The sequence below is a fragment of the Canis lupus genome, chromosome 18 (assembly GCF_003254725.2).
Source record: "Canis lupus dingo isolate Sandy chromosome 18, ASM325472v2, whole genome shotgun sequence".
Classification (NCBI taxonomy): Eukaryota; Metazoa; Chordata; class Mammalia; order Carnivora; family Canidae; genus Canis; species Canis lupus.
Window position 1 is genome coordinate 43,056,978 of NC_064260.1, and position 22,746 is coordinate 43,079,723.

The window sequence follows — 22,746 nt, forward strand, 5'->3', positions numbered from 1 at the left end:
AAAAACACCCAGCCAGCCACAGGCAGGACTGTGCTAGCTACACCCTCTGTAGGGCCTGGGCCAGCCCAGCTGGGGGCGCGTTGTCCCTGCCCTCTCCTTCAGGGTTTTTCAGAGGCCTGGTGTGGGGCCCAGTGGGAGGGGGTGGTGAGGAAGGGAGGGCAGTGAGTCAGCCGCTAAGGTATTCCTCCAGCAGCTGCTTCTCAGGCGATAAGGGTTTGCCAAGGCCTTTCCTGGGGCCTGGGAGAGGAGACATGCTTCCTCCAGTCTGGGCTGGGGTCCCTGAAGGCCTCAGCTCCAGGCAGATGAGCCAGGTCCTTCTCAGAAAGCCCTTTTGGGGTGCCCACAGAAACCTGGCCCCCTTTTGTGAGCAGCTCCCACCCCACCTGCTGGAAACAGCAGCTGAGGCCCAGCAGGATGGAGCTTCCAGAGGGTGGGAGCCAAGTGGAAGGGGAGGGCGGCCAAGGGGCAGGCAGGGTGGGGGTGGAGGACACTCAGAAAACCCAGTCCTCTTTGCTCAAGGTTTCCTCGTGTGCTGGTCAGGCCACTGGTGGCAATGGTGGGCATGTCTCATTACCTCCAGGCCAGCCTCCTGCTCATGGGACCATGCCAGAAAGGACTCCCTTCAGAGAGCTTTGTAGCCTTATTTCTATCTGGAGCCTGGCCTCTCAAAGCAGCTCCGTTATGGTTGATTTATATCATCATATTAGAGGCAGGGGACCTGAGAAAGCCCATGATCCTCCCCCCACCCCATTTGCCAACGACGAAACTGAGGTCCAGAAAGGGAAAGCCACCTACCCAGGGTCACACCATGAGCTGGTGATGTTGAGACGGGGTGGGATTCTCTGCAGCTCTGAGGCTGCACAGGAATGGGGGTCACCTTCTCCGCGTTGTTCTCTCACTTCTCCCACTGTACCCACCCTCCCCCAACCTTGGAAAGCCCACCCTGGGGATCTCAGGCCTCCTCAACTCCAGCATGCCCGCGGTCCCCCCCTCCCCCCGCCCCTCCAACCACAGCCAGCACTACCTCCAGGGCACACACTAGAAGCTGAGGATTTAAGACTGCCCGCAGAAAATTATTGCCCGGGGCGGGGTGGGGGGTGAAAAAGGAGGGGTGTTAATCTACAAACGGCAGGGGGTCGTGGGTCATCATTCAGAGGGGGGATAGGGTTCTACGGGGGTGGTGAGCGTTCTGGGGTGCCTTGCCAGGCAACCGGGATGGGGAGCCAGAGAAGGAAATATTATGATTTGTTTCCCTCCTCGTTAAAGACTTTTTCCTACAGCCATGCCAATATAAGCTCCTTCTCGGAGGCCACGCGCAGTCGGCCCCGGCTCCTGTCTCTCGGAGGAGAGGTCCCGCGGCCCCGCGCCCTGGTCTCCCGCGGGCGCCCCCACCGCGGGCCGGGCCTCGGCCCCCCCGCCCGGAGCGCAAGCCGGGCCGGAGCCCCAGCGGCCGCCCGCGGCCCGCGGGAAGTGACCGCCTGCGCGCTGGGGGGCGGCCCCGCGCCGGAGTCCGGCCCGCTCATTGGTGGGGCCCGCGGAGCTCCCGGCCAATGGGAGGCGGCTGCGGGCGGCCGGCGGCGGGGCGCGAGCCGAGGGGGGCCGTGCGCCGCGCTGACCGCGGGGCCGTGGGAAGGGCCGGGAGCGCCAGGTCCGGCTGTGCGGCCTCTTCTGCGCTCGGGGCAGAGGCAGGGATCCCCCTTGGGGCTCCCAGGAGGGCCGACAGCGCCACGCAGGCGCAGGCCCGTCCGAGTTGCACGGCCCACGACCCCGCAGCGCCAGCGGTGAGCGAGGTCTCCTCGGACGCCCCCGGCCCGCCATCCCGAAGCCCCTTCAGGTTCTTCCAGCTCCGCTCCTTCCGTCCCTCTTCCGTCCCCCCCACAGGGCGCATGGACCGGGCATCGGGTCCTCGGTCGTGCGGGGAGTGGGGACGCTCCCGGGGGCGGTCGTAGGACCACCTGAAGCTCCTCTCAGTTCCTCTGCAGCAATTTCTCCACTGGGGTCCATGCAGAGAGTGGGGGACAGCGCTGGGGGGGGGGCGCTGTCTGCTGACAGGGTGTGTAGGGGACGGTTCTGCCCGGACCTGGGGCGGCCTCAGAGCGCCTGCGTCCCTCGGCTCCCAGCCCCAGGGCGCGTGCACCCCGGTCCCTGCCTTCTGCCTCTCCCTTCGCCCGCGCTGATTCAGTCTGTGCTTGGGGAAAGGGGGGGAGGAGAGCAGAGTGGGTCCAGGCTGAGCTGTGGGATAAGGAGTGGGGGGGAACCCCGAGCCCGGACATTCCTTCCGAGAGTGAGCTCTGGGGAGAGATGGGAGGAGAGTCCTCTCACATTTCCCCCTTCCTTCCCCCGAAGGCTGGGCCCCCACGCCCCCCCTCCACTGACCCATACATTCCGGGACGGTTACTTGCCTCGTGGTCACTAGAAAATCGACCCCATTTCAAGCTGATGGGCCACCAGTCTGAGTCAGTGCCTGCCCTGAGAGAGTGTGCATGTGTGGTGGGGGGTAGACTCAAAAGAGATCAGGGAGGGACTTAGGGGAGGGGAAGTGGGCCCCTGGGTATCTAGTTGTCAGGCCCTCCTTGTCCTTAAGCATCACCATCCAGGCATTTGGGGGTCCCCTTTTCAGGGCCAGAATCAAAAGTGGTCCTGTGAAGGGGAAAAGGGCCTGGATTCAGACTGGGAGGCTCCAGTTCAAGATCCAGCCGTGCTCTGGGGCAGACCTGGGCAGGGACAGGTGGTGTCTCCTCTCCAGGCCTGTTTCCCCATGTGGTATAGACTGCGTTCCTACTGAGACGGAAATGGTAGGCAGGGACAGAGGGAGGTGAACTAGTGTGCAGAGTGGGCTCTTTTGCTCTGTCTGGCCTCCCTGGGGACTGGGAAGGGATGAAGCCAGTTCTCCCGTCCCTGGAGCCAGGCCCTGAGCCTTCCTGGCAAGGGCATGGGGGTTAAGGGGGGCACATTGTTCCACTCTCCAACCTCACTCTTATCCCCCAATCCCCACAAGCCCAGGGAAGGCGGGTGCTGAGGTTTCATATTTTCCCCCTCCCAAACTATTCACCACAGAGCCCAAGTCCAAATAAGCAGAAATGCTTCTCTGTGTGTGTATGTGTGTGCATACGTGTGCATGTGCTACACAGACGTGCTCTGTGAGACTCCTTCTTACATAGGGAAACACCACTGCTCTGATACCACACTAAGTGTAAGATCCACACCCACAGACACACTCCACATACAGCCTGGCATACACACACCCTCAGGGGCTCACCTAGGCTCTCACGGGCAGGCACCTAAGACAGCCCCAACAAGGACACACTCCAGGTGTGATCAGATGGACAGTCTCTTACATACCCACACATATGTGCAGCCACCTCAGAGATGGTCAGACACGGTCATGCACGCTCTCACTTGAACATGCACAACATCTCACACCACCACAGAACTAGATGCTGACTGCGCCAACCCACAGGCCTGAGTCATATGACCCCCAGCAAGGGAGCTTTGGGAGTCCCAGGCTCGCCTGGGGCTGGGACACTGAGGGCTGGGACTAGAAGAAGGGATGACATGGGGATTGAGCTTTTCTGTGCTTGCGCTGGAGAAAGGAAGGGAGAGGAAAGCGCAGGCTGCCACCCACCACAGGCTGCTTTCTGTACACTGCAGGGCCCAGGGAAGGTGCGTGTTCTTTGTCGACCCCCCAGCCCTGCTGGTCTGGCTCCCCGGTTCCTTCTCCTGACACTGGTAACCCTTCCCTGGCCAGGCTGCAGATGCCTCAGAAAATGGAGAACTGGCCTGCAGGTTCCTGGCCAGCCCCTGGCATCTTCTGACCAGGCGGCCCATGTACCGTGGCCCAGCCCTGGGGTCAGTGCCAAGTACTGTCTGGGCCGGAGGAAGCGGTGGCAGTGAATGCCGCCGCCCAGGGCTGGGATTAGCTGTGACTGGCACCAGTGAGGGCACAGCAGCCCACGGTCTGGCTGCTGGAGATGTTGGTCCATAGATGGTGGCCAGAGGATCCCTGTGGGACAGCTCAGGACACTGGAGACTAAGTGCCAGAGCTGGCACAGGGGACCTCTGAAGAATAAGGGCATCTAATGGCATCCATTTATTCATCCCTTATGCATTTGTTCAGTATTTACTAAGCACCTACTGTGTGCTCGGCCCTGTGGATATAGAGATGAACAAAGCCCAATTCCTGCTCAGAAAAGGCTTTCCGACTAGCAGCATGAACACCCCACATGAAGGATGAAGGTAGGTCTAAGGCTCGAACTCAGATCTGTCTCCAGAGCATTCTCTAACTTCCATTAAGAGGACTCCTCTAACACAATATGACCATGTGACTCTCCTCCTCAGTATCTATCGATAACTCCCTACTGCCCTTAGGATAGTTGCCAAGTGCCTTCCCATAGCTTGAAACGATCCAGCCATATTACCTCTATGTCTTGCTCTGTCCAAGTCTCATGTGTCTCTCCAAAGCCCAACATTGGTCCCAGCACATGGTAGGTGCTCAGATGTTTGCCGAGTGACTGCTTGATGGACTGAATGAGTGGGTGAATGAAGGGATGTGCCAGCAAATTAATGGACTGAGGCCTTTTTTTTCTGCAGCTGAGCCTCCAGGAATGACTGCCCTGAATGCCGCTGCAGTGCCAGCTTGCTCCTGCTCCAGGCAGAGTTTCCATGCTCCTGGCCTCCTCCCCTCAGCTCCTCCCTGGTGGAGCCTATTGCACTCAGGTTGTCCTTTCCCAAGGCCTTTCTGTTCTTAAGCCCCAGACAGACCAGTTCACGGGGACCATGGTCCCCCACTCAGCACCACAGGAGCTGCCCCCAGGGTTTGGCTAGGCCCAGGAGTATCAACAGAGCCCCGTGGCCACCCAGCCAAGCTGCTCTCCCGGCCCCTGGCCAGCTGGAAGGCCCTCAGCTGGAGCCTGCCGCTGGGCTCTGGCTGGAATTCCCTTGGCCCCTTTTCTCTCTCCAGTGCACTCAGCGTTCGGCCTCTGGCTTCCTCTGCTGTCCCGGCCTGTCTGAGTTGTCCTCAGGTTTTATTTTTGGAAGAAGCTGCATCCTCTCTCCTTATTTACTCCTTTCCAGCAGGAGAGGTGTGGGACCCCTGGGTACGACTGGGGATCAGGCTGTGGCTCTCGCCTTGGGGGTTTGGGCCTCTCTGGGACTCCAAGGGAGGGGACCTCCAAAGACTCCTGGCCCATCAGCTGCTTCAAAGCCAGCTGCCTCTGTTCTTCCCCCACCCAGTGTGTGACTAATGCCTGCCCCTGCCCTTCTTGAAGAGCCCCACAATAGCCAAAAAAAATCATCACCATTTTTGAGCTGAAAAGAATTCTGGCATCATTAGGTCCGTCCCCTCTTATTGACAGAGGCAATGTTGCTTGATGGTTAAGAGCAAGGGAGGCAGACAGATCCAGCCCTAACCCTGGCTCCGCTACCTACTGTGCAGCCTTGGGCAACTTTCTTAACCTCTCTGAGCCTCAGTTTCGGTTCTAAAATAGGAGGTACCTATCTCCAGCTCCTCGGTTGCAGTGAGGTTTAAATAAATGATGACATTTGTAAAGTGCTTGACACAATGCAGGAGGCATGAAAGGGTCTCACTGAAGTGGAGCTGTTGTTGTTGTTGTTGTTATTATTGTTATTATTACAGAGAGAAAAACAGAAAGCCAAGAAGGGAGTGGACTTGCTCAGGATCACACAGCTTGAGGTAAGCAGCCATTCCCAGAGTCCCTCTTCTGTCTCTATCTCCCTTCCAAGGAGAAGGGAGGGACTGGCATCAACCCCAAAGAGGAATCTCCTTGAGTCAGTTGCATGGGCAAACCCCTGAGTCTTTGGTGTGGGCCTCCTGCTGCCATACCCAGGCCCTTCTCTGGGGCAGGCATTTCCTCCAGTCCTCGGTGGCCCCATGCTTGCTCACTGAGGATGAGGGGGCTGGGGAGGAGACCCCGACACTCCGCCCCAAGGTGGACCTCAGGCCAGTGTGGCTGTGAGAGGAGGGGGAGTGCTGGGTCCTGACATCACAGAGCAGAGAAGCTGGAACGACAGCCATGCGGGCCAGCTGGGGCCCTTCCAGCACGGCCAGATGTCTCAGGAATGTGCTGAGCTCGGAACTACCTCGCTCCTTCCCTCACCACCCCCAACCCCTCATCCCCTCATGTGCTTGCTCAAGCTCTGCCTCTGCCCCACCCCCTCTACCCTTTCCCTTTCATCTCTCCTGGGGGTGGGGGGGGGTTGGAGGACCTCCTGTCCATGGTCTCTCTGGTATCTAGCCACAGTCCAGCTCCCTCTCAGACCTCTGGAGGGGTTAGTGAAGGCAGGAGCCCTTCCCCTTCTGCAGACCCCATGGGCTGACCATGTGGGGTTGGGGGGGGAGATGTGAGCCTGAGCTAACTGGGAGGGGAAGTTCTGAGCAGATAGTACATGCCAGATCCCAAATGTGGAACTGATTTGCAGCTTTAGGAGAGGAAGGGGTGAAGGCCTTGGGGCAGCAGAGGGCAGGGCTGGGCCTCTTCTCTGGGAGGATGATGAAAGGGGCTCTGGGCATCTTGTCCCAACTGATGGGTAGGAGGGCCAAGGAGGTGAGGGTGCCAGGCGGGCCTGGCCTCAGAAGGAGGGCTTGGAACCTTCTAGACTTCCAGGCCCTGCGGGGACATGCTTTGCCTGAGAATGGAGGGTCTTGAGCCGTAGGAGGGGTTTGGGGAACCCCGTTAAGGCCCTGGGGTTGGGCCAGGAGAAGAACATAGTTTAGATTGGAGCTCTCAGCCCTGAAGAGGGAAGCCTGTTCCTTTGCAAGGGTGGAGTTGCCTTGGGCCTCTCCAGGTCAGCCTGGCCCGAGGACTGGGGATGAAAGAGCCTGATGGGAACTGGTACTCCTGGCCCAGTGTGAGAGTCATATCAGGGCATAGGGTGGAAGTCAGAGAAGAGAAGGGACCTCAGGCTGCTCTGGACTCCTGGAGGGCCCACAATTCTGTCCCCCTTTGGGGAGGGTCCCTCATCATCCAGACAGGCTGGCAGCCAATTCCCAACGGACCCTAGACCTCCTAGCACTAAGAGTTCAGAATTGCTGGGACCACCGCTTTGTCCAGCTCAGAACTATCACTGGCCCCCTCCTGCCTGCTGAAAAAACTCCCAGCTCCCAAGCATGACATTCAAGGTCTGTTGTACATGCGTCTCATACATACTAGCACTGTAGTTGGAGACGTTCATCTTTTTCTTCCCTCCATTCTAATTGGATGACTACTCCAGGCTCCTGAAAACTGCTGTGAGCTCCAATGCCCCAGGGCCTTTGCTTATATCATTCCTTGGGTCTGGAACACCTTTGCCCTTATCATTCCAACTCCTATCATCCCTTAAGGGCCAATTAAAATGCCACTTGCACTAGGAAGTCTTCCTTGATCGTCCACCTGTACCACCCGAGGTCCCTCTTGAACCACTAGAGCACTTACAGACTGTTGGATCACTGGTTAGTGTCATGCCTTGAACTCTAAGTGGGTACAATGTGACCTATATCTCCCCTTCTGATCTTTGCCTCCTTGAGAGCAGGAGCCAGGATGGAGTTCCTGAACCCTCTGCTAGGTTCAAGAGTCCTTGAACCCTCTGCTAGGCCTCACACAGGGCCTAATATAGAGTATGCCTAAGAATGAAAATAATATAATAATAATAATGATAATAATAATAATAATAATAGCTAATATTTCTGTCCCAGGCACTGTTATAGTTCCTCCTATGGAGTATCTCATTTAATTTTCAGAAGGTAGTACTTCTATTTAAGGTTGAGGAAACTGAGGCACAGAGAATTAAGTAGCTTCTCCCAGGTTCATTCATTTAGCAAGAGGCTGAATCAGGATTTGAATCCAAGCCCTGACTGTAGAGCTTGTGCACACAGGACAACACTGGTTGGTGGAGGGAATGGTTGATTTTCTGCTGCCTCATCCCAACACCCAGTACAGAGCCAGGTACAAACTCTGGCCCCGACTTCCATGCACTGGGTCCTCACTTGGGGCCCCAGTGTAGCTCACCCCAGGTCATTCCTCTCCTGAAGCCCAGAAAGAGCCTTGAGAAGGGGTCTGGTATCTTTTGTCTTTACCCCAAAAGAGCCTTCCAGCTCCCAACAGGGAAATAAAATCCCTACCACCAGAGCTCATCACAGGGATGGAGAAGGTGGGCCATTCCTCCAAGCCTGGCCAATGCTGGGGGTCCTTCCTTTCAGGCCATGACAATTACAATCAGAATAAAATCAGTGGCAATAACTATTACTTATGGAGGGTTTACTATGTGCTGGGCTCTGTGGTAGGCCTTATCTGACTGAATCCTCATAGAACCCTTTGTTCTATGGCCATACTTCAATGGAGAGGAAAGTAAGCTGGGAAAAGTTCAGGTACCTGTCTAAGTTCACACAGATGACAAATGGTGAGAGCCAAGATTTGCTCCCGGGTCTGACCAGTTAAAGGAAACCATTAATGGCCACCCCACCTCACCTCAGGTATGGTTCAGCACCACCTCCCTGCTCCCCTTCCCCTATTTTTGAGGTATTGGCTATCTGACCTGTGGACTTGGGTCTGGGAGTAGGCACCAGGTCTCAGGACACTCCTGTTCAGAATCTGCCCAGACTGGAGTGGATTCAGTGTCTATTGGACACCTCTCCCCCAGACTCATGTGGCTTTGAGAGACCCAAATATTCAGGACTGGGTCTAGTTGTTCAGTGACGTAGTGAGTACACATGTATCGCTTTTATTATAGTTTGTAATTCATAAGCAGGCAACCTATTATTCTTTTATGATAGAAAAGGCTATTATGGTAAAATAAAAGGAAGATGTAGAATTTAGGTTAAAATATTTCAGGGCAGCCCTGGGATCGAGACCCACATCAGGTTCCCTGCATGGGGCCTGCTTCTCCCTCTGCCTGTGTCTCAGCCTCTCTCTCTATGTGTCTCTCATAAATAAATAAAATCTTTAAAAAAATTCACTATTTCAATAAAAAATAAAATCCACTTTTTTTTTAAAGATTTATTTATTTTATTCAGCAAGAGAGAGAGACTGAGAGGCAGAGACACAGGCAGAGGGAGAAGTAGACTCCATTCAGGGAGCCTGACATGGGACTCGATCCCAGGTCCCCAGGATCACACCCCAGGCTGCAGGCAGCGCCAAACTGCTGCGCCACTGGGGCTGCCCTAAAATCCACTTTAAAAAAAGTACCATTGAAGCTACAAGTATGGAACTGTCGTTTCTTCTACTACCTGTTCATCTACCCACCTTATCCATCCATCACCCCTCCTTCCTCCTTCCCTTCCTTCCATCCATCCATCCATCCATCCATCCATCCATCCAATAAATAAGCATTTACTCAGCACTCAGTCGCTCTAGCTATAACTAGGCAACAGATGAAAATAATTGATGTCCCTGCTCTCAAAGAATTCTCAGTCTAGTTCAGCAAGGGGGAAGCCAGGGCCCAGAGAGGGGAAGTGATTTGCCCAAGGTCACACAGTAGTTGGGAAATGGGGTGAGGAGAGGCGAGGACAGTCCGGGCAGAGGGGCACATGTGGGCAAAGGCTTGGGCCTGCCTGCCTCTGAAGCAGGCCCTCTCAATTGCTGCTTTAAAACTGCCTCCTGGCTCTCCATGAGGGCCCGAAGAGCCTGCTTTGCTCCTCTGCTGCTTTCATTTTTGTTTTTCTTTTGGAAGGGGGAAAGGGGGACAGCTGCTGCTGTCCAGCTGTTATGCTGGACCACACAGCCCAGCCCAGATGTGTCAGCCTCTCTGGGATGGGTGAAATGGCTCCTGGGCCAAGAGCCAAGAGCCAAGAGTCAGGAGCCAAGGGCCAAGGAAGCTGCGGTGAGGGCTCTGGGAGAGGAGGTGGGAGAGGAGGCACAGGGAAACCAGCGGCAGAGAAGCCCATTACTGCCCCGGTTGTCAAGTTGACCTCTTTGGTAACATGGTACATCCAGGTCATGGGGATCAGAATCTCTGACATTCCAAGGAAATCGATCCCTTTGACATATTTTCTAGGATGGCCAGAGTTCTGGACCATATCCTGCACCTCCCCACTTCTCCTGAACTGGGTACCCCACCCTTACCTTTTCCCCCACCTTGATCAAGGGTCCTGCCACTTATTCTGACTTCCCCTCTGCTTGAGGGGGTTACACAGTGTTCCAGCCAGAGCATGCTCATGGTCTTGACTTAACTCCACCCTAATCTTCCTCTTCTATCCTGCCCCCCTGGAGCGCAGAGACTTCCAGAAGAACAGCTTGTTCTCCAGCATCTGGAGCTGGTTTCTTGAGGGAGATTCAGGGGCAAGCTAGGTCCCAGAGAAGGATGTTCTGGGAGGGCCTCCGTACCAGGACTTGCAGGAGGCAAATGGTATGGGGAGGGGAAGACACAAAGTGGGGATGTTGTTCACCCTCTCCTCTCCTGGCACAGTAGCCAGGCCAGGCCCAACATAGATAGACCCTCCTGGGGAGTCCTGGGAGCAAATGTCCGAATTCCCAGGTGGGCCAGGGAGCAGCATCCTGAAGGGAGTCTGAAGACAGGGCTTGGGATGGAATGCAGGGCCTCTGAGCTCACAGGCCAGGCAACCTGCTGGCTCTGCCTCTAATGCTCTAGGCATCGATGGTGCCCTGAGGATGACAGTGGGTGAGAATGAATGTGGGTCCCCTCTGATATCAGGAGCCCAAACTTTCCTTGCCCTAGAGAGCAAAGTGCAAACCAGAACGAGAGAAAGAGAGAGAAAGAGAGAGAGAGAGAGAGAGAGAGAGAGAGAGAGAGAAGATGGTTCTCTCCCCAACTTGATAGACTCCATGGGACCCCTGCCTCCTTTCCAAACTCTGTTTTCTTATCTGCACAGGCGACAATGATACCTCTACAGGCTCCATAAGAGGGATAGTGACTTCCAGCAGCTCCTTTGCCAACAGGGATGGAGCTATTAGGGGGGGAGGCTGCCAAGTTACCTCCTCTAAGAAGCCTTCCATGACCTCCATCTCAGCTGGATGCTCCTCCTCCGGCACCTGCCCTGCTCCATTCTTTCACAGTGCTCTGTGGTGCTGCTACCAAGGCTCCCCCTCCCTCTCAATTTGCTCTCAGTGGCTGGAGGTCACTATGCATAGTGACCAGCAAGGGGCTCCTTCAGTGCCCATTTGTTAAAGGACTGGATGTTGAAGAACAAGCAAGCAAAGCCCCAGCTGGTCCAGGGAAGCCGGAGGGACCTCATAGTAGATTGGGGACAGGCAGCATTTTGTGGGATCCAGCATCCCCATCAGCCTCAGGCCTGGCCAGGCCAGGACCCTGAGAACCCCGGGCCCCCTCTGGAATTAGCAATACACTTCTTGAACACTCAGGCCTCTCTTTTATTTTAAAAAATATTTATTTATTCATGAGAGGCACAGAGAGAGAGAGGCAGAGACATAGGCAGAGGGAGAAGCAGGCTCCCTGCAGGGAGCCTGATGCGGGACTCGATCCCAGGACCCCAGGATCACGACCTGAGCCAAAGGCAGACGCTCAACCACTGAGCCACCCAGGTGTCCCTCAGGCCTGTCTTTTAAAAAACATTCTCCCCTTCCCTTACAAGGGAAGTTCTGGTCTGAAGTAATTTTCTCTACAAATACAGTAAGTCCTTGAAATGGAGCAAAGTCCACTATAATGCAACCAAAACTTGGCTCTGTCCTATGCCTGGGGCCCACCTCAAATAAAGGTGGGCAAAGCTCTTATCTCGAGGCAGAGCGGTTGGTAAAAGATATGACTGCCTGGTGCTCCTCTGGAGCTTTCTCATTTGGTCTGCTGCATGTGGTAAGGTGCCACAGTCTACTTTTGTGCTTTTTTCGTGATAGTACGGACCAACAGAAAAATGTTGCTCTTCATTGATCCTGAAATAACACAACTTTACATTTTACATGATTGAAAGTTTTGGACTTGGCTTCTTGTCTTACAATGGAGTTTTACTATATTAAGCACCTATTTTGTGCCACAGCGCTGGGCTAGGTTTATGGCAATGAACAGAATTGACAGGTTGTCTGTTCTCATGGAACTTGCTTTCTCAATGGAGGAGATGGACAATAAGCCAATAAAATAGCTGTAATCTGGGATGAGGGCTATGAAGAAATCAAAGGGCTGAAACAGCAAATCAGAAGGCATCCCACTTGAGGTGGTTGGGAAGTTTCTCTAAAGAGGTGGCATTTGAATTAAGGAGAATGGGATGGAGAGAACTGGAGGGAAAGCATTCTAGATGTCAGGAACAGCATGTGCAAAGGCCCTGAGGCAGGACTAGAAGAGACTTTGCTTGAAGCTGGGTGAATGTGGATCCAGGAGTCCCACAGCAACCTAAACTAGAGAAAACTGGGGAAGATGGAAGCCCTAGAGCCAATGTTCAAAGGTGAGGCCTAAGCCACAAGTTCAGATCTGCTGTGGGTCAACGAATTATACATTACCTAGTTCAGGGGCTCCAGGGGTCTGTGCCATAGGATGGGGATGGTTCAAGGTAATGACAACTCATTGGAAATCGTGGAGATCACTTCCTGAATCTCAGAGACAATATGGGTTGCAGGATCCTGATGGCTGGGGGCTTAGGCACCCTTTCCCCTCCTCCCTAAAAAAAATGTGGGCTCTGGGCTGGGCCCCCTTTCCTTCATTTAGCCATGCTCCCTTGAGGCTCGGTGCTGTGCCAGGCACTGAGGATATCACGTGAACAAGACAAACCCCTGCCCTCAAGGAGCTTGTAGCCCAGTGGGGGAAGCAAAAACAAAACAAAAGACCCCAACCCCCATCGAACTCAGTGTTTTGGAGGAGGACTTGGTGTCTGGGGAGATCTCCCTTCCTGAGTTGGAGCCTTCAGATTTTGGCTCCTCCATTAGTCCTTTCCTAGGGGATTCTACTCTGAGACCAGAGTGTCTTGGCCTTTAGGTCCTCTTCCTGTTGGTGAGAATTTAAAGAAACACACACACACACACATATACACACACACCTCCCCTTTTAGGGGCTGTTAAAGGCCCACACACAGACACAGGAACACCCAAATGCACATACTTCTCTAATCTCCCTAATCCCCCAAGGCTGGGGTGGTGGTGGTGGTGGTTCTCTGTTTCCCTATTTAGCTCTGTGCTCGGCTTAGCCCCCACACCTCCCTTCCCCTGGGCTGGTCCCTGGGTCCTAGTCATTCCCACACCTGGCCTCCCCAACTGCTGGGAGGTAAATGAATGTACTGGGCAAACATCCTTGCAGCTTCCTGCTGCTCCCCTCTGAGAAAACAGTACTCCTCTTCCTCCTTCTCTTCCTCCTCCCCACACCCTCCCAGTTGGGGCATCTCTGGGATCCAAAGCTATTTCTCCCTAGAGAAACCAGAGTTCATCCTTTCTCCTGAGCCAGAAAAAGAAGACAAGAGACACCGTACAGACCTAGTATCTCTATCTGGAGACACAACCTGTTCTCCCTCTGGTCCTTTATTCCAGTTTTCTGAGCACCAGAGCCTCTCATACCTTCCCCGGGGGCCTGGAGGAGGATCACCGGATCCAGGGGACAAAGCTCTCCTGGGGTCACATCAGGAGCTGGGGGAGAGTGGGGAAGGGAGGAGGAGACCCCCACATCTGGCAGGAAGGGCAGCCCCTTTTGAGGGGTATTTCCGAGAATCAGAGAATCACTGAGGGAAGCTGGGAAGAGCATGAAGGTCTCTTTCTAGAAGGAAAAAAGAAAGCACCCCCGACCACCTCTGAGCATGCCTGCTGACCTGAATTGCATACTCATTCTGTCTCTGTCCAAGCCAATGTGTATTTCTTACAGAGTTGTATTCGGGGTGAGCATCATCATTTTTGATTCTTCTTTTTACACGGAGCAACAGAGCACACACATTTTCCACATGACTCTATGGCTTTTATCTGGATTTTTAAAAAGGATAGCGAATGCCCTGTTCTCCATCTTCCAGACTGAGAAACTCAACACAGGCTCCTTCCCTTCCCATCCTTACCTTGAAAACATTTTCCTACCCTCATGCAGAATGAAGAGGGAGTTGGGCGTAGGGTTGGTATGTGGTCCCAGTCGTAAGGAATCTTAGACATTAAAGTGGAGGCACCAGAGAGGGAAAGTGACTCGCTCAAGGCCACACAGCAACTCGTTGCTGAGTAGTTCTTAACACCACCCCATCTAATTTCTGAAACAAGTTAACTGTGGAAACTTACCTGCCAGGCTTTTTCCTCCCAATTTTTAATTTTCTCACTGGGTCTCTATAATAACACTCTGGGGAAGGATCTATACCTCCGTGTTTCAGATGAGGGGACCCAGTCTCAGAGGAAGAAAAGTCACTTGTCTGAACTGCCAGCTGGCTGGTGACAGAACAGTGAGAACCAAATCTCCTGCTTCCCAGCCTGGGAGTTCTTGGTGTCTCCTCTTAGGAATCCTTTCCTTTCTCCCTGCCTGGCCTGGCCTTGCCTGGGTTCAAGGTCAGGAGTTTCCCCAGCAGGGCTTTCCCTCCCCAGTCCCAGTGCTGGATACCACTGTCTGATCCTGCCTCCTTTCCTGCGCTGGACCAAGGCCCAGCCAAGCAGCTGGGGACACAAGGCTGAATGGAGCAGCAGGAAGAGGCTGTAGGCGGCAGAGTTCATTCAGAAGAAAGCCCCACTCAGAGCTGCAGAGGGCACCTCATGGTGGCGGGTGGCGGTGGGGAGGGCTCTGTCAGCCCCTGGCTGCAAGGGTATAGACTCCAACAAACCTCTCTCCCCCTGATTAGTGTCTGTTACCAACTCCAGGGGTGGGGGTATAACGGAACCCCAAATCCCTGCCACTTTATTCCTAGGATCCGTGCCAGACCATCCTCAGAAACACTTGATCCAACCTCTCCCCATTTTATAGACAAAGAAGCAGAGGCCCAGGGAGGAATGCTGGTAGCGGGGCCCAGGCTCCCAGGGGTGAGCTGAAGCAGGGCAGGACTAGAGCCTTGTTCTTCCCACTACCAGCTCCAGGCCTCTCCCTTCTTCCACTTGACTGGGACCAGAGGCCATCCTCAGAGAGCAGGGTGACCCAGATCTCCCTAAGGAGGGCTGGGAGACCTCACACCCCATGCCTCCCTCACTCAGGTTCCTGGCCGTCAGCTTGTTTCCTGGGACAATTTAAGTGGAAGATGCCCCAATCCTTGAAGTCTCTGTGCATTTGGCTCTTGTCTGGCCAAGTTTATGGTGGTCCCAGGAGGTAGAGGCCGGGCAGCAGAGACCCGTTAGAGAGAGAGAGAGACAGAGAGACAGAGAGAGAGAGAGAGAGAGAGAGAGTAGACAGGGAGAGAGATGGCCAGTTCACTCACGGAGGGGATCCCATCAGATTCTCATTTCCACCCAGCAGGCCCTTCTGAACCCAAATATTTTCTTGCGTTTCCGAGCCCATGCCCCTCCCCCCAGCAGGGCTTTAGGGCTGAGCTTGAGAGAGGGAGGAAGGGAGGGAAGAAGACAGAGAAGCCACGTTTCCTTAGGGAGGGAGGGGAAGAGAGAGAAGGACAAGCTCAGAGACCGAGACAGTCACGAAGACCGGGGGGAGGGCAGGGAAAGCCGGGGAGACCCGAGGGACAGAGGAACAGACCTAGAGACACAGAGATGGGGAGAAAGATCTCCAAAGACCTCGCTCCCCCTGAACGATCACCCTGTGCTGCCCAGGCCGCTCCCTGGGGAACCTCGGGTCTGACTCCCCGGGGCGGCCGCCGCAGCGCCCCTAAGCTTCCAGGACGGGCTCAGAACCCGGGTACGACTCTGGCCCCCCGAGGGGCGTTGGGTCCCCGGCCTCCCGAACGCTTGCCTGTGCGCCCCCCAGCGGAGAACCAGCCGCGCAGACGAGGAGGTCCTAAAGGGGGCGCAGGCAGGGGCGCCGCCACTTTGCGCCCAATCTGGTCCGGGAACCCAGGGGTGGGTGGAGGACGGTTAGAAGACGTGGGAGGGGGCAGCATTGGTGCGTGTCGGGCTAGTATCCGAGCATCGGCTGGCTGCGACGCCTCGACGTCCCCTTCCCCAAGAAGGCGGCGGTCGGCGTCCCCGCGGACCGAGCCCCCGGGAGGGGTGCGCACTGGCGCAAGCTCGGAGCTCGGGTCTAGGTCCGGGGTCCAGGGAGGTGTCGAGGCACCTAGCCTCCAAATCTCAGAGCTCTACACACGTGTCTCCCGGGGACCCTGCAGCGAGCCCCCTCCCCCGCGTCTGCCCCCGCGTCTGCCCGCGGGTGGGTAGTCCCGTCCCTCCGGGGGGCCCGGGCGCCGCCGCGGCGAGGGGTGCGGAGCGCTGGAAGGGGGACGCGGACCCTCGGTCTTACCGCATTGTTGAGGAAATCCGACTCGTTCAGATCCCCCAAGTCCAGGAAGCTGGATCCGGGGAACAGCCTGTCGGCCGGGAAGGGCTCCAAGACGGCGTCCATCGCGGCCGGCCCCGGAGACCCCCTCGCCTGGGCTTCCCTCACTCCAGGGCGGCGGCGCGCCCGGCCCAGAGCTCCGGCCTGAGCGCCGGCTAGCGGGCGGGGGCAGGTCCGGGGCGAAGCCCCGGGGAGGGGCGGGCGGAGGCGGCGCGGCCCCGGGCAGGGGGCGCGGGGGGCGCGGGGGCCTTAGGGCAGCGGCGCGGAGCTGGCTGGGCTCAGGGGCCCCGGGCGCACCGCGAGCATTTAGCCGACTCCTCCTCCGGCTCCTCCCGGGGCACAGCTGGCTTCCATGGAGAGCCTGGGAGTGGGGGTGAGGGCTGGAGGAGCCCCCCGGACAGGGTGGGAGCCGGGGGTGGGGGAGCTGAGCGCTCCCCCGAGACTGGGTGGCTGCCCGGCGCTCCGCTCTCTCGGCGTCTCCCTCTGCACGGCTTCTGTCACTTTCCTCTCTGTGAAACCGGGAACCCCTGGCTGGTTAGCCCAGCTGGCCCGGGCGCCACGCCCCCACATCAATATTCACGATAGATTTCATATTAATGAGAGGAGGGCGCGGCCTGAGGAACGGTCCCTCCCCTTTTAAAGAGACCTCTGCAAGCTGAGCTGCCTTGCCAAGGTCTCTGCTCCCTGGAAGATCAAGGTAGGGGCTTGAAGCAAAATTATCCTGGAGCCAATTCCTCGTTCCTGGAACCTTGGCATCTTGTTGAGGCTTTGCCAACCAACTCTCCCATAAGTTCATGAGGACGCTGAGTTGTTTCCATTCTTCCAGCCTTATGCTAGAACCCAAACCAAATCTGAAGCTGGGGAATGAATTCCACCTTCTGGGCCCCTCAACAGATCTCTCAGTGGGAAGATTTTCACATGTCTCCTCCTCCAGGGAGACTTCCCTGGTCCGCAGGCTGGAGCAGTTAGCATCCTATACACGCGAGGCAAGCAATGTGCTTACCTCCATTGTGGTGAGTCTAAAGTGTTATTGTTTGCTCACGTGTCTATGACCCCACTGGACTCTTGAGATCCCTCAGGGCAAAGACTGTGTCCAGCCTTCTTGTGTGTGAAAGAGCCCAGTGAACAGAAGAAATGAGGCGAGGACCCCTCTTCTCATCAATCATCCAGTCCCTCTAATGGCTCTGAAGAACAAGAAGTTGAAGAACAGTGGCCATGGAGCTTGCCAAGTGCGGCTGGCTGCACACTCCGTGGTCACTGAACACTCCCAGGCCCCCCGGATCCATTACCTAAGTGGCCTGCTCAGGAGTACAGCTTAATCTCTTGAAAAGGGCTGATAAACAATCACCAGGCACCTGAACAAATGGAGTGGAGTGAGAAAGGCACTCCCTCAGAGGGCTGAGCACACCAGTTCCTGCCCAGAAGTCATTAATAGGATTAAGTGTGTCCTCTCCGTCTGGGGCTTTTAATTAACTCAGGAACCAAAAAGCCCTTAAGAAGCAGAGATGTCATTGCCGTTAAGCCAGAATGTCACTGAAATTGCTCTCTTGGTGCCAAGGTGGGCACACACAGTGAGTCAGAGATAGAGGCTGTTTGCTTGCCTGGGGCAGGTAGGCAGGCACGTGGCTTTTCCTCCATCTCATGACCCAGTTGACATAGTTCTGGAGAATAAGGTCCTGACTCTCCAGGCTGTCACATGAGTATTAGCTCCCAGGCCTCCCGGAGAGTGTGCTCCCAAGAAGCTGAGCACACAGCCCATGCTCCAGGGACTTGGTTCACCTGGCAATGCAACTGTGAGCAGTTTAGGTGGGCCAAAGTAAAGCAATCAATTGACTCTCCAGAACAGTGACAGGGAGAATTAGGGTGCTGAGGCTGTGAGTGTGTTCCCCATATGCATCACATCTGGCCAACTGGGGAGCATTCCAACACTCAGAATATGGCTGATCCTTTTCCAGGAGGGGGGCACAGTCTCTGGCTGGACCAACACGCCAAGTCTGTGGTGGGTGAGCTTGAGGTAGCAGGTGTCTGGGGGTCCTGGTTCCCAGGCCAGAGTCCCTGCAGGTCCCCAGGACGAACAAAAGTGTCCCTCTGCCTGAGGTTGGCTGGAAATTGTGCCTGTGTTCCTCCCAGCCGGCTCTGTAATTAGAGACAGAGGCACCATTTAAGTGATTGGGGAAGATTATATAGTTTTAGATAAATAGGATTAGAGTGTCCTCTCTTTCCTGATTCTTACCCAGGTGAACACCCCAGGAAACCATTGAAAATAATCCTGGGGAGACATTCTGGTTCCGGCACCTCCTGTGGAGTCTGAGAGGCAGGATCTCCCAGGAGAAATCCTGGAAGGGTGGGGGTGGGGGGGCTGGTGGAGAGAAGAGAGGGAATGGGCAATGCAGAGCCTGGCACATAGTAGGAATAAGAACCTTTTTTTTTTTTTTTCTGGGATGAAGGGCATGGCCAAGTCCAACAAAGACAAGAATGGTGGGGGATTTAGTCACGTATTCTGCAAGTATTATTGAGCATGATGACAAGTCCCTAGACCAGGCACTGGCAATACAGCGGTGATTAAGAACTTTTACACAGTGAATGAGGAAAGAACAGGAAGAAAAAATTTAAGAAGGTGATTTCAGATAGTGGGAGGACCATGAAGGAAATAAAGAGGATAATGCAATGGGGTGGGGAAGGAAGCCCTCTCTGAAGAGGCAATGTGTGAGCTGGGCATGGAAGTCTGAGCTGAATGGTATAAGGGGGGCAAAATGGAGGGAAAAGCATTCCAGACAAAGGCAACAGTACGTAGAAGAGAAAGAGTGGGAAGGGCAGGCCTTGATGTGGGAGTGAGATGATAAACGTGAAACCCCAGTGCCCTACACAAACCTGATGCCTACAATCATACAGAGGCTCTATTCATGTACTGAAAAGAATCATGCTAGTTCAGGTTAGAGAGCCCACCTGAAGCCTTCTGTAGCAGCTCATCCCTTCTATATCTTCTCTTACCGATATTCTGGGAGAGGAAATTAGACTGATCATGGGGTCTGAAGTTTGGGTTCTCTCCTAATAGGGTGGGTCTGCTCCCTCCCGGCCAGTCCCTGGACCTGGTCCCAAAACCCAGCCCCTTAGGCCCCTTCTCTATGTATGAAGGGTCAGGGGAAGGAGGCTAAACATCGGTACTGCAAACACCTGCAATCCAGGTCAAGAAGAGCACAGACTGTAGTCCCTTGTATTATGGGCTTAGGAACATCTGGTTGTTGCTCTCCAGCAGCTGCTTCAGATGTGAAGTGAAATGCATAAAGACATCCCAACCCAGGCAGTGACGCACAGGAGAGAGAAAGGACAGAGATAAGCTTCCTGGCTGTCCCAGACACTGAAGGTCAGGTGCAGAGAGGGAATCCTTGTCCAGCTGAGCTGTGAGCAGGGACGGTGTCTGTGTGTGTGTATCTGAGGGTGGGGGAGCGTGGATGCGGACTGCCACACCTTGATACCCCTGGAGAGTCATTGTCCTCTGGGTCTCAGTTTTCACATCTATAAAATGGGAGATGTGTTAATGACGCATAGGGTCCTGTCCTCTCCAAGGACCTTCTAAATGTGCGAATAGCAGGACAGGTCTTGTTGGAGAGGGAAGGTGGGAAGGGGCGAAGCACCTGCCTCCTTAGGAAGCCTGGCACTCCGATTTTCCAGGCTCCCACCCGGAGCCTCCAGAAGGGTGCAAGGCTGGGTATTTACATTCAGCAGGCAGGCCCTGGGTGGTGGTGAGAAGGTCACCCAAAGTAAACTTGCCTTGTTTGCCCAGATTGTAAAGGGAAAAACACTTTGGCATACTCTAACAGGAACTTCTGAGAAATGAAAATGCATTCATCCTGGAGATTAGTCTGACTTCCGGGGCACAGATGGGGCCCTTTGTTCTCCTGGAGCTCCCTAAAATGGGCTGCATGGCTGCTCTCCCTGTGCCCCCTGCTGGGGCTAGATGTGGAGTCCCTGGGGTGGCACCCTGCCAGGTGGGTGGGGGTGGGCTTCAGACCCAGGTTCTCCTTTTTCCCCATCCCCTTGGCCTGTGGTTCCTTCCCTGCTCCACCCTGAACAATAAAAATACCTGAAATGTATTGAGTGCTTGCTTTGTGCCAGGCACTGAATACTTATATTATTGCATTTAATACTTGGAAGAAGCTTGTGAAATAAGTATCATATTCACTGATTCTGAGATGCACGTTTTAGCATCACTGAAATCAGAATATGTCTTACCATCGATGGTTGTTTTTTTCCTTCTTAATGAACATAAAATAGTGGTGCATCACACAGTCGATGCTATCGATTCCTAGATTTGATGAAACATGATTCATTATCATCCCCAATCCTCAGATGAGAAAACTGAGGCTCAGAGAGTTGATGACTTACCACTCCTTTATTTCACAGGAAACCAAGGCCTGGGGCACCGGAGGCTTGCCTTAGGTCACCAGCTTCAATGGGGGCAGAGATAGGGCTGAAATCTGGGCCTTCAGGCTTCTTACCCAGGGCCCTTTCCACTCACCCCAGATGACCTGGGTTTGCTCACTAGGGAGAGGCAGGAGCTGAGGGGAGGGCCTGCCAGGGCCCTTCCTCAGCAGCTAGTGAATCACAGCCACCCTGCCTTGGAAAAGGACCTTGAAGATAGATTTTTTCCCTCTCCAAATTCTCTGAAGACTGAAGTTCCTTAAGGACTAAGAAAACACTTGCCTCTCTTCCAGCGACTTTTCCTGGTAATTATTTTAGCTTCGCTTTCCCTGAATTTCTGTTCTACTGTCCCATCTTTGGACGGGAGGCAGGCCCGCCCCTTGGCCCTCTGTCTGCCTGCCGCCTGGGGAACAGCCCCACCCGCTTCCTGCTTTGCTCAGTCCTGCTCTGAACTCACCCTTCTTTCTTCTACCTCGAATCACCTGTACCAGCCCTGCTTCTAGATGCCTGAGTAACTCAGGCCACTGGCTCCAGCCCCAGAGACATACGTACACGCAGGGATACAGGTTCCAGCCCCTTTGCCTTCTCAGTCTGAAGTCAGAGGAGAAAAAATCAACAATGCCAGGCTCCCTCTTGCTTCTGTGAGCCCTCCTGCTGTCGGGGACACTCCCCTACAAATCCTGCCCCACCTAGGCCTGGCAGAGCTGGAAGTATGAGGCTGAGAGGGAGGCCAGGGCTATGGAAAGTCAGAGGCTGGACCTTGCCCATTACCTGCCACACTTGCCACGTTCACCCCTTGCCTGCCCCTATGCCTCAGTTTCCCCAACCTCCAAGTCCCACAAGGCCGAAGTGGTCCATCACCAGGAGGCACAGAGGCAGCATTAGGCATTTAAATCTGGAGCTTTGCTAAAATGCAACCCATAACATTCAAGGTTAAGCCAGGGCTTCAGATTCTTTTCTGTGAAATGAGGGTTTTGGACAGGATGCTCTCTCAGATTCCATCCTACCAGCTCTAAACTGCTGTGATTCTGTCTCCCTCTGGCCCGAAAGCAAATGTGGCCTTTGTGTGTGAGGAGCTCATGTGTTCTCTGGGCATTGATTGGCCAGGAGCTGAGTGCAGTGTGCGGCGGGGTGGCCGTGTGTGCACACCCTGCTCAGGTGGACGTTCCTGGGTCTGGAGGTGCAGATCTGCACTGGCAAAGGGGGGACTCCTGCCATTTGTGCCCATGTGTAAGCCTCTGGGGAGAAAGCTCCAGCTCACACCTAAGAGCGCCCCCCCCCTCCCCTGTGCGCATCCACGCCAGCGCGTGCGGCCACAAATCTGGTTTCCATCTTCTTCCAATAGGCAGCAGGCTGGGGGAGACTGAGTGGAATATTAATTGTGCTTTTGCACGTGGCTGAGCTCCATGAATGTGGTGGTAGGAGGGAGCAGCCTGAAGCTATGTGGGGAATGAGGGGCAAGCCACAAGAGCGGGGTTCCCTGGGGTTTATAGGCATATTGAGGGGAGGCAGAGCCCTGAGACCCTAAAGGGTGGGTGGTGGGTGGGGGGAAGGAAGGAGATAATTTCTGGGACCAAGGATCTGGGGACAGCAGGAAAGGATCTAGCTGGGTTTAGGGCAGCTAGATCCACATTTGCCTTACTCAGAGCCCAGTAAACAGTAAGTATTTAGTCTGTACTGAACGATTGAAGAGCTGCCTGCTGCCTGCACGAAAGATCCCACAGATATTCCTTAGCTGGGAGACGACAGAGGGCTGAGGAAGAGGAAGTTGGGAAGTGAGCACATATTAAGCACCTGCCATGTGCTGGCCACTCAGAGGGCCACACCCTCAGGCATTTTGAATCTAATGGACACTTTGTTTTTTTAAAAAATATTTATTTATTTATTCATTCATTTACTTATTTATTTATGAGAGACACAGAGAGAGAGGGAGCGGCAGAGACATAGGCAAAGGGAGAAGCAGGCTCCATGCAGGGAGCCTGACGTGGGATTCGATCCCAGGACTCCAGGATTAGGCCCTGGGCTGAAGGCAGCGCTAAACCGCTG

General features: G+C 54.8%; 1 protein-coding gene and 1 long non-coding RNA gene across 5 annotated transcripts in view; one reads left to right on the top strand and one right to left on the bottom strand.

Annotated features, from left to right (window-relative positions):
- CREB3L1 (cAMP responsive element binding protein 3 like 1) overlaps positions 1-17,249 on the bottom strand; it is a 35,558-nt gene extending 18,309 nt beyond the window's left edge. The window contains exon 1 of one of the 2 annotated variants that reach the window (XM_049097013.1): positions 16,243-17,249. In XM_049097013.1, the coding sequence (XP_048952970.1) occupies positions 16,243-16,344 (102 nt within the window). In that variant the 5' untranslated portion in view covers positions 16,345-17,249. The remainder of the gene's footprint in view (positions 1-16,242) is intronic. The other variant, XM_025451996.3, reaches the window with a different exon arrangement.
- On the top strand, positions 1,591-11,863 carry LOC112663294 (uncharacterized). Of its 3 annotated transcripts, none has more exons than XR_003139163.3 (5): positions 1,591-1,781; positions 4,118-4,236; positions 4,591-4,716; positions 5,636-5,692; positions 10,823-11,863. It is a non-coding gene; the product is annotated as an uncharacterized LOC112663294 (long non-coding RNA). The 3 variants fall into 3 exon arrangements; XR_003139161.3 differs by lacking the exon at positions 1,591-1,781 and adding an exon at positions 2,077-2,795; XR_003139162.3 differs by lacking the exon at positions 1,591-1,781 and adding an exon at positions 2,077-2,456.
- Positions 17,250-22,746: the final 5,497 nt, after the last annotated feature.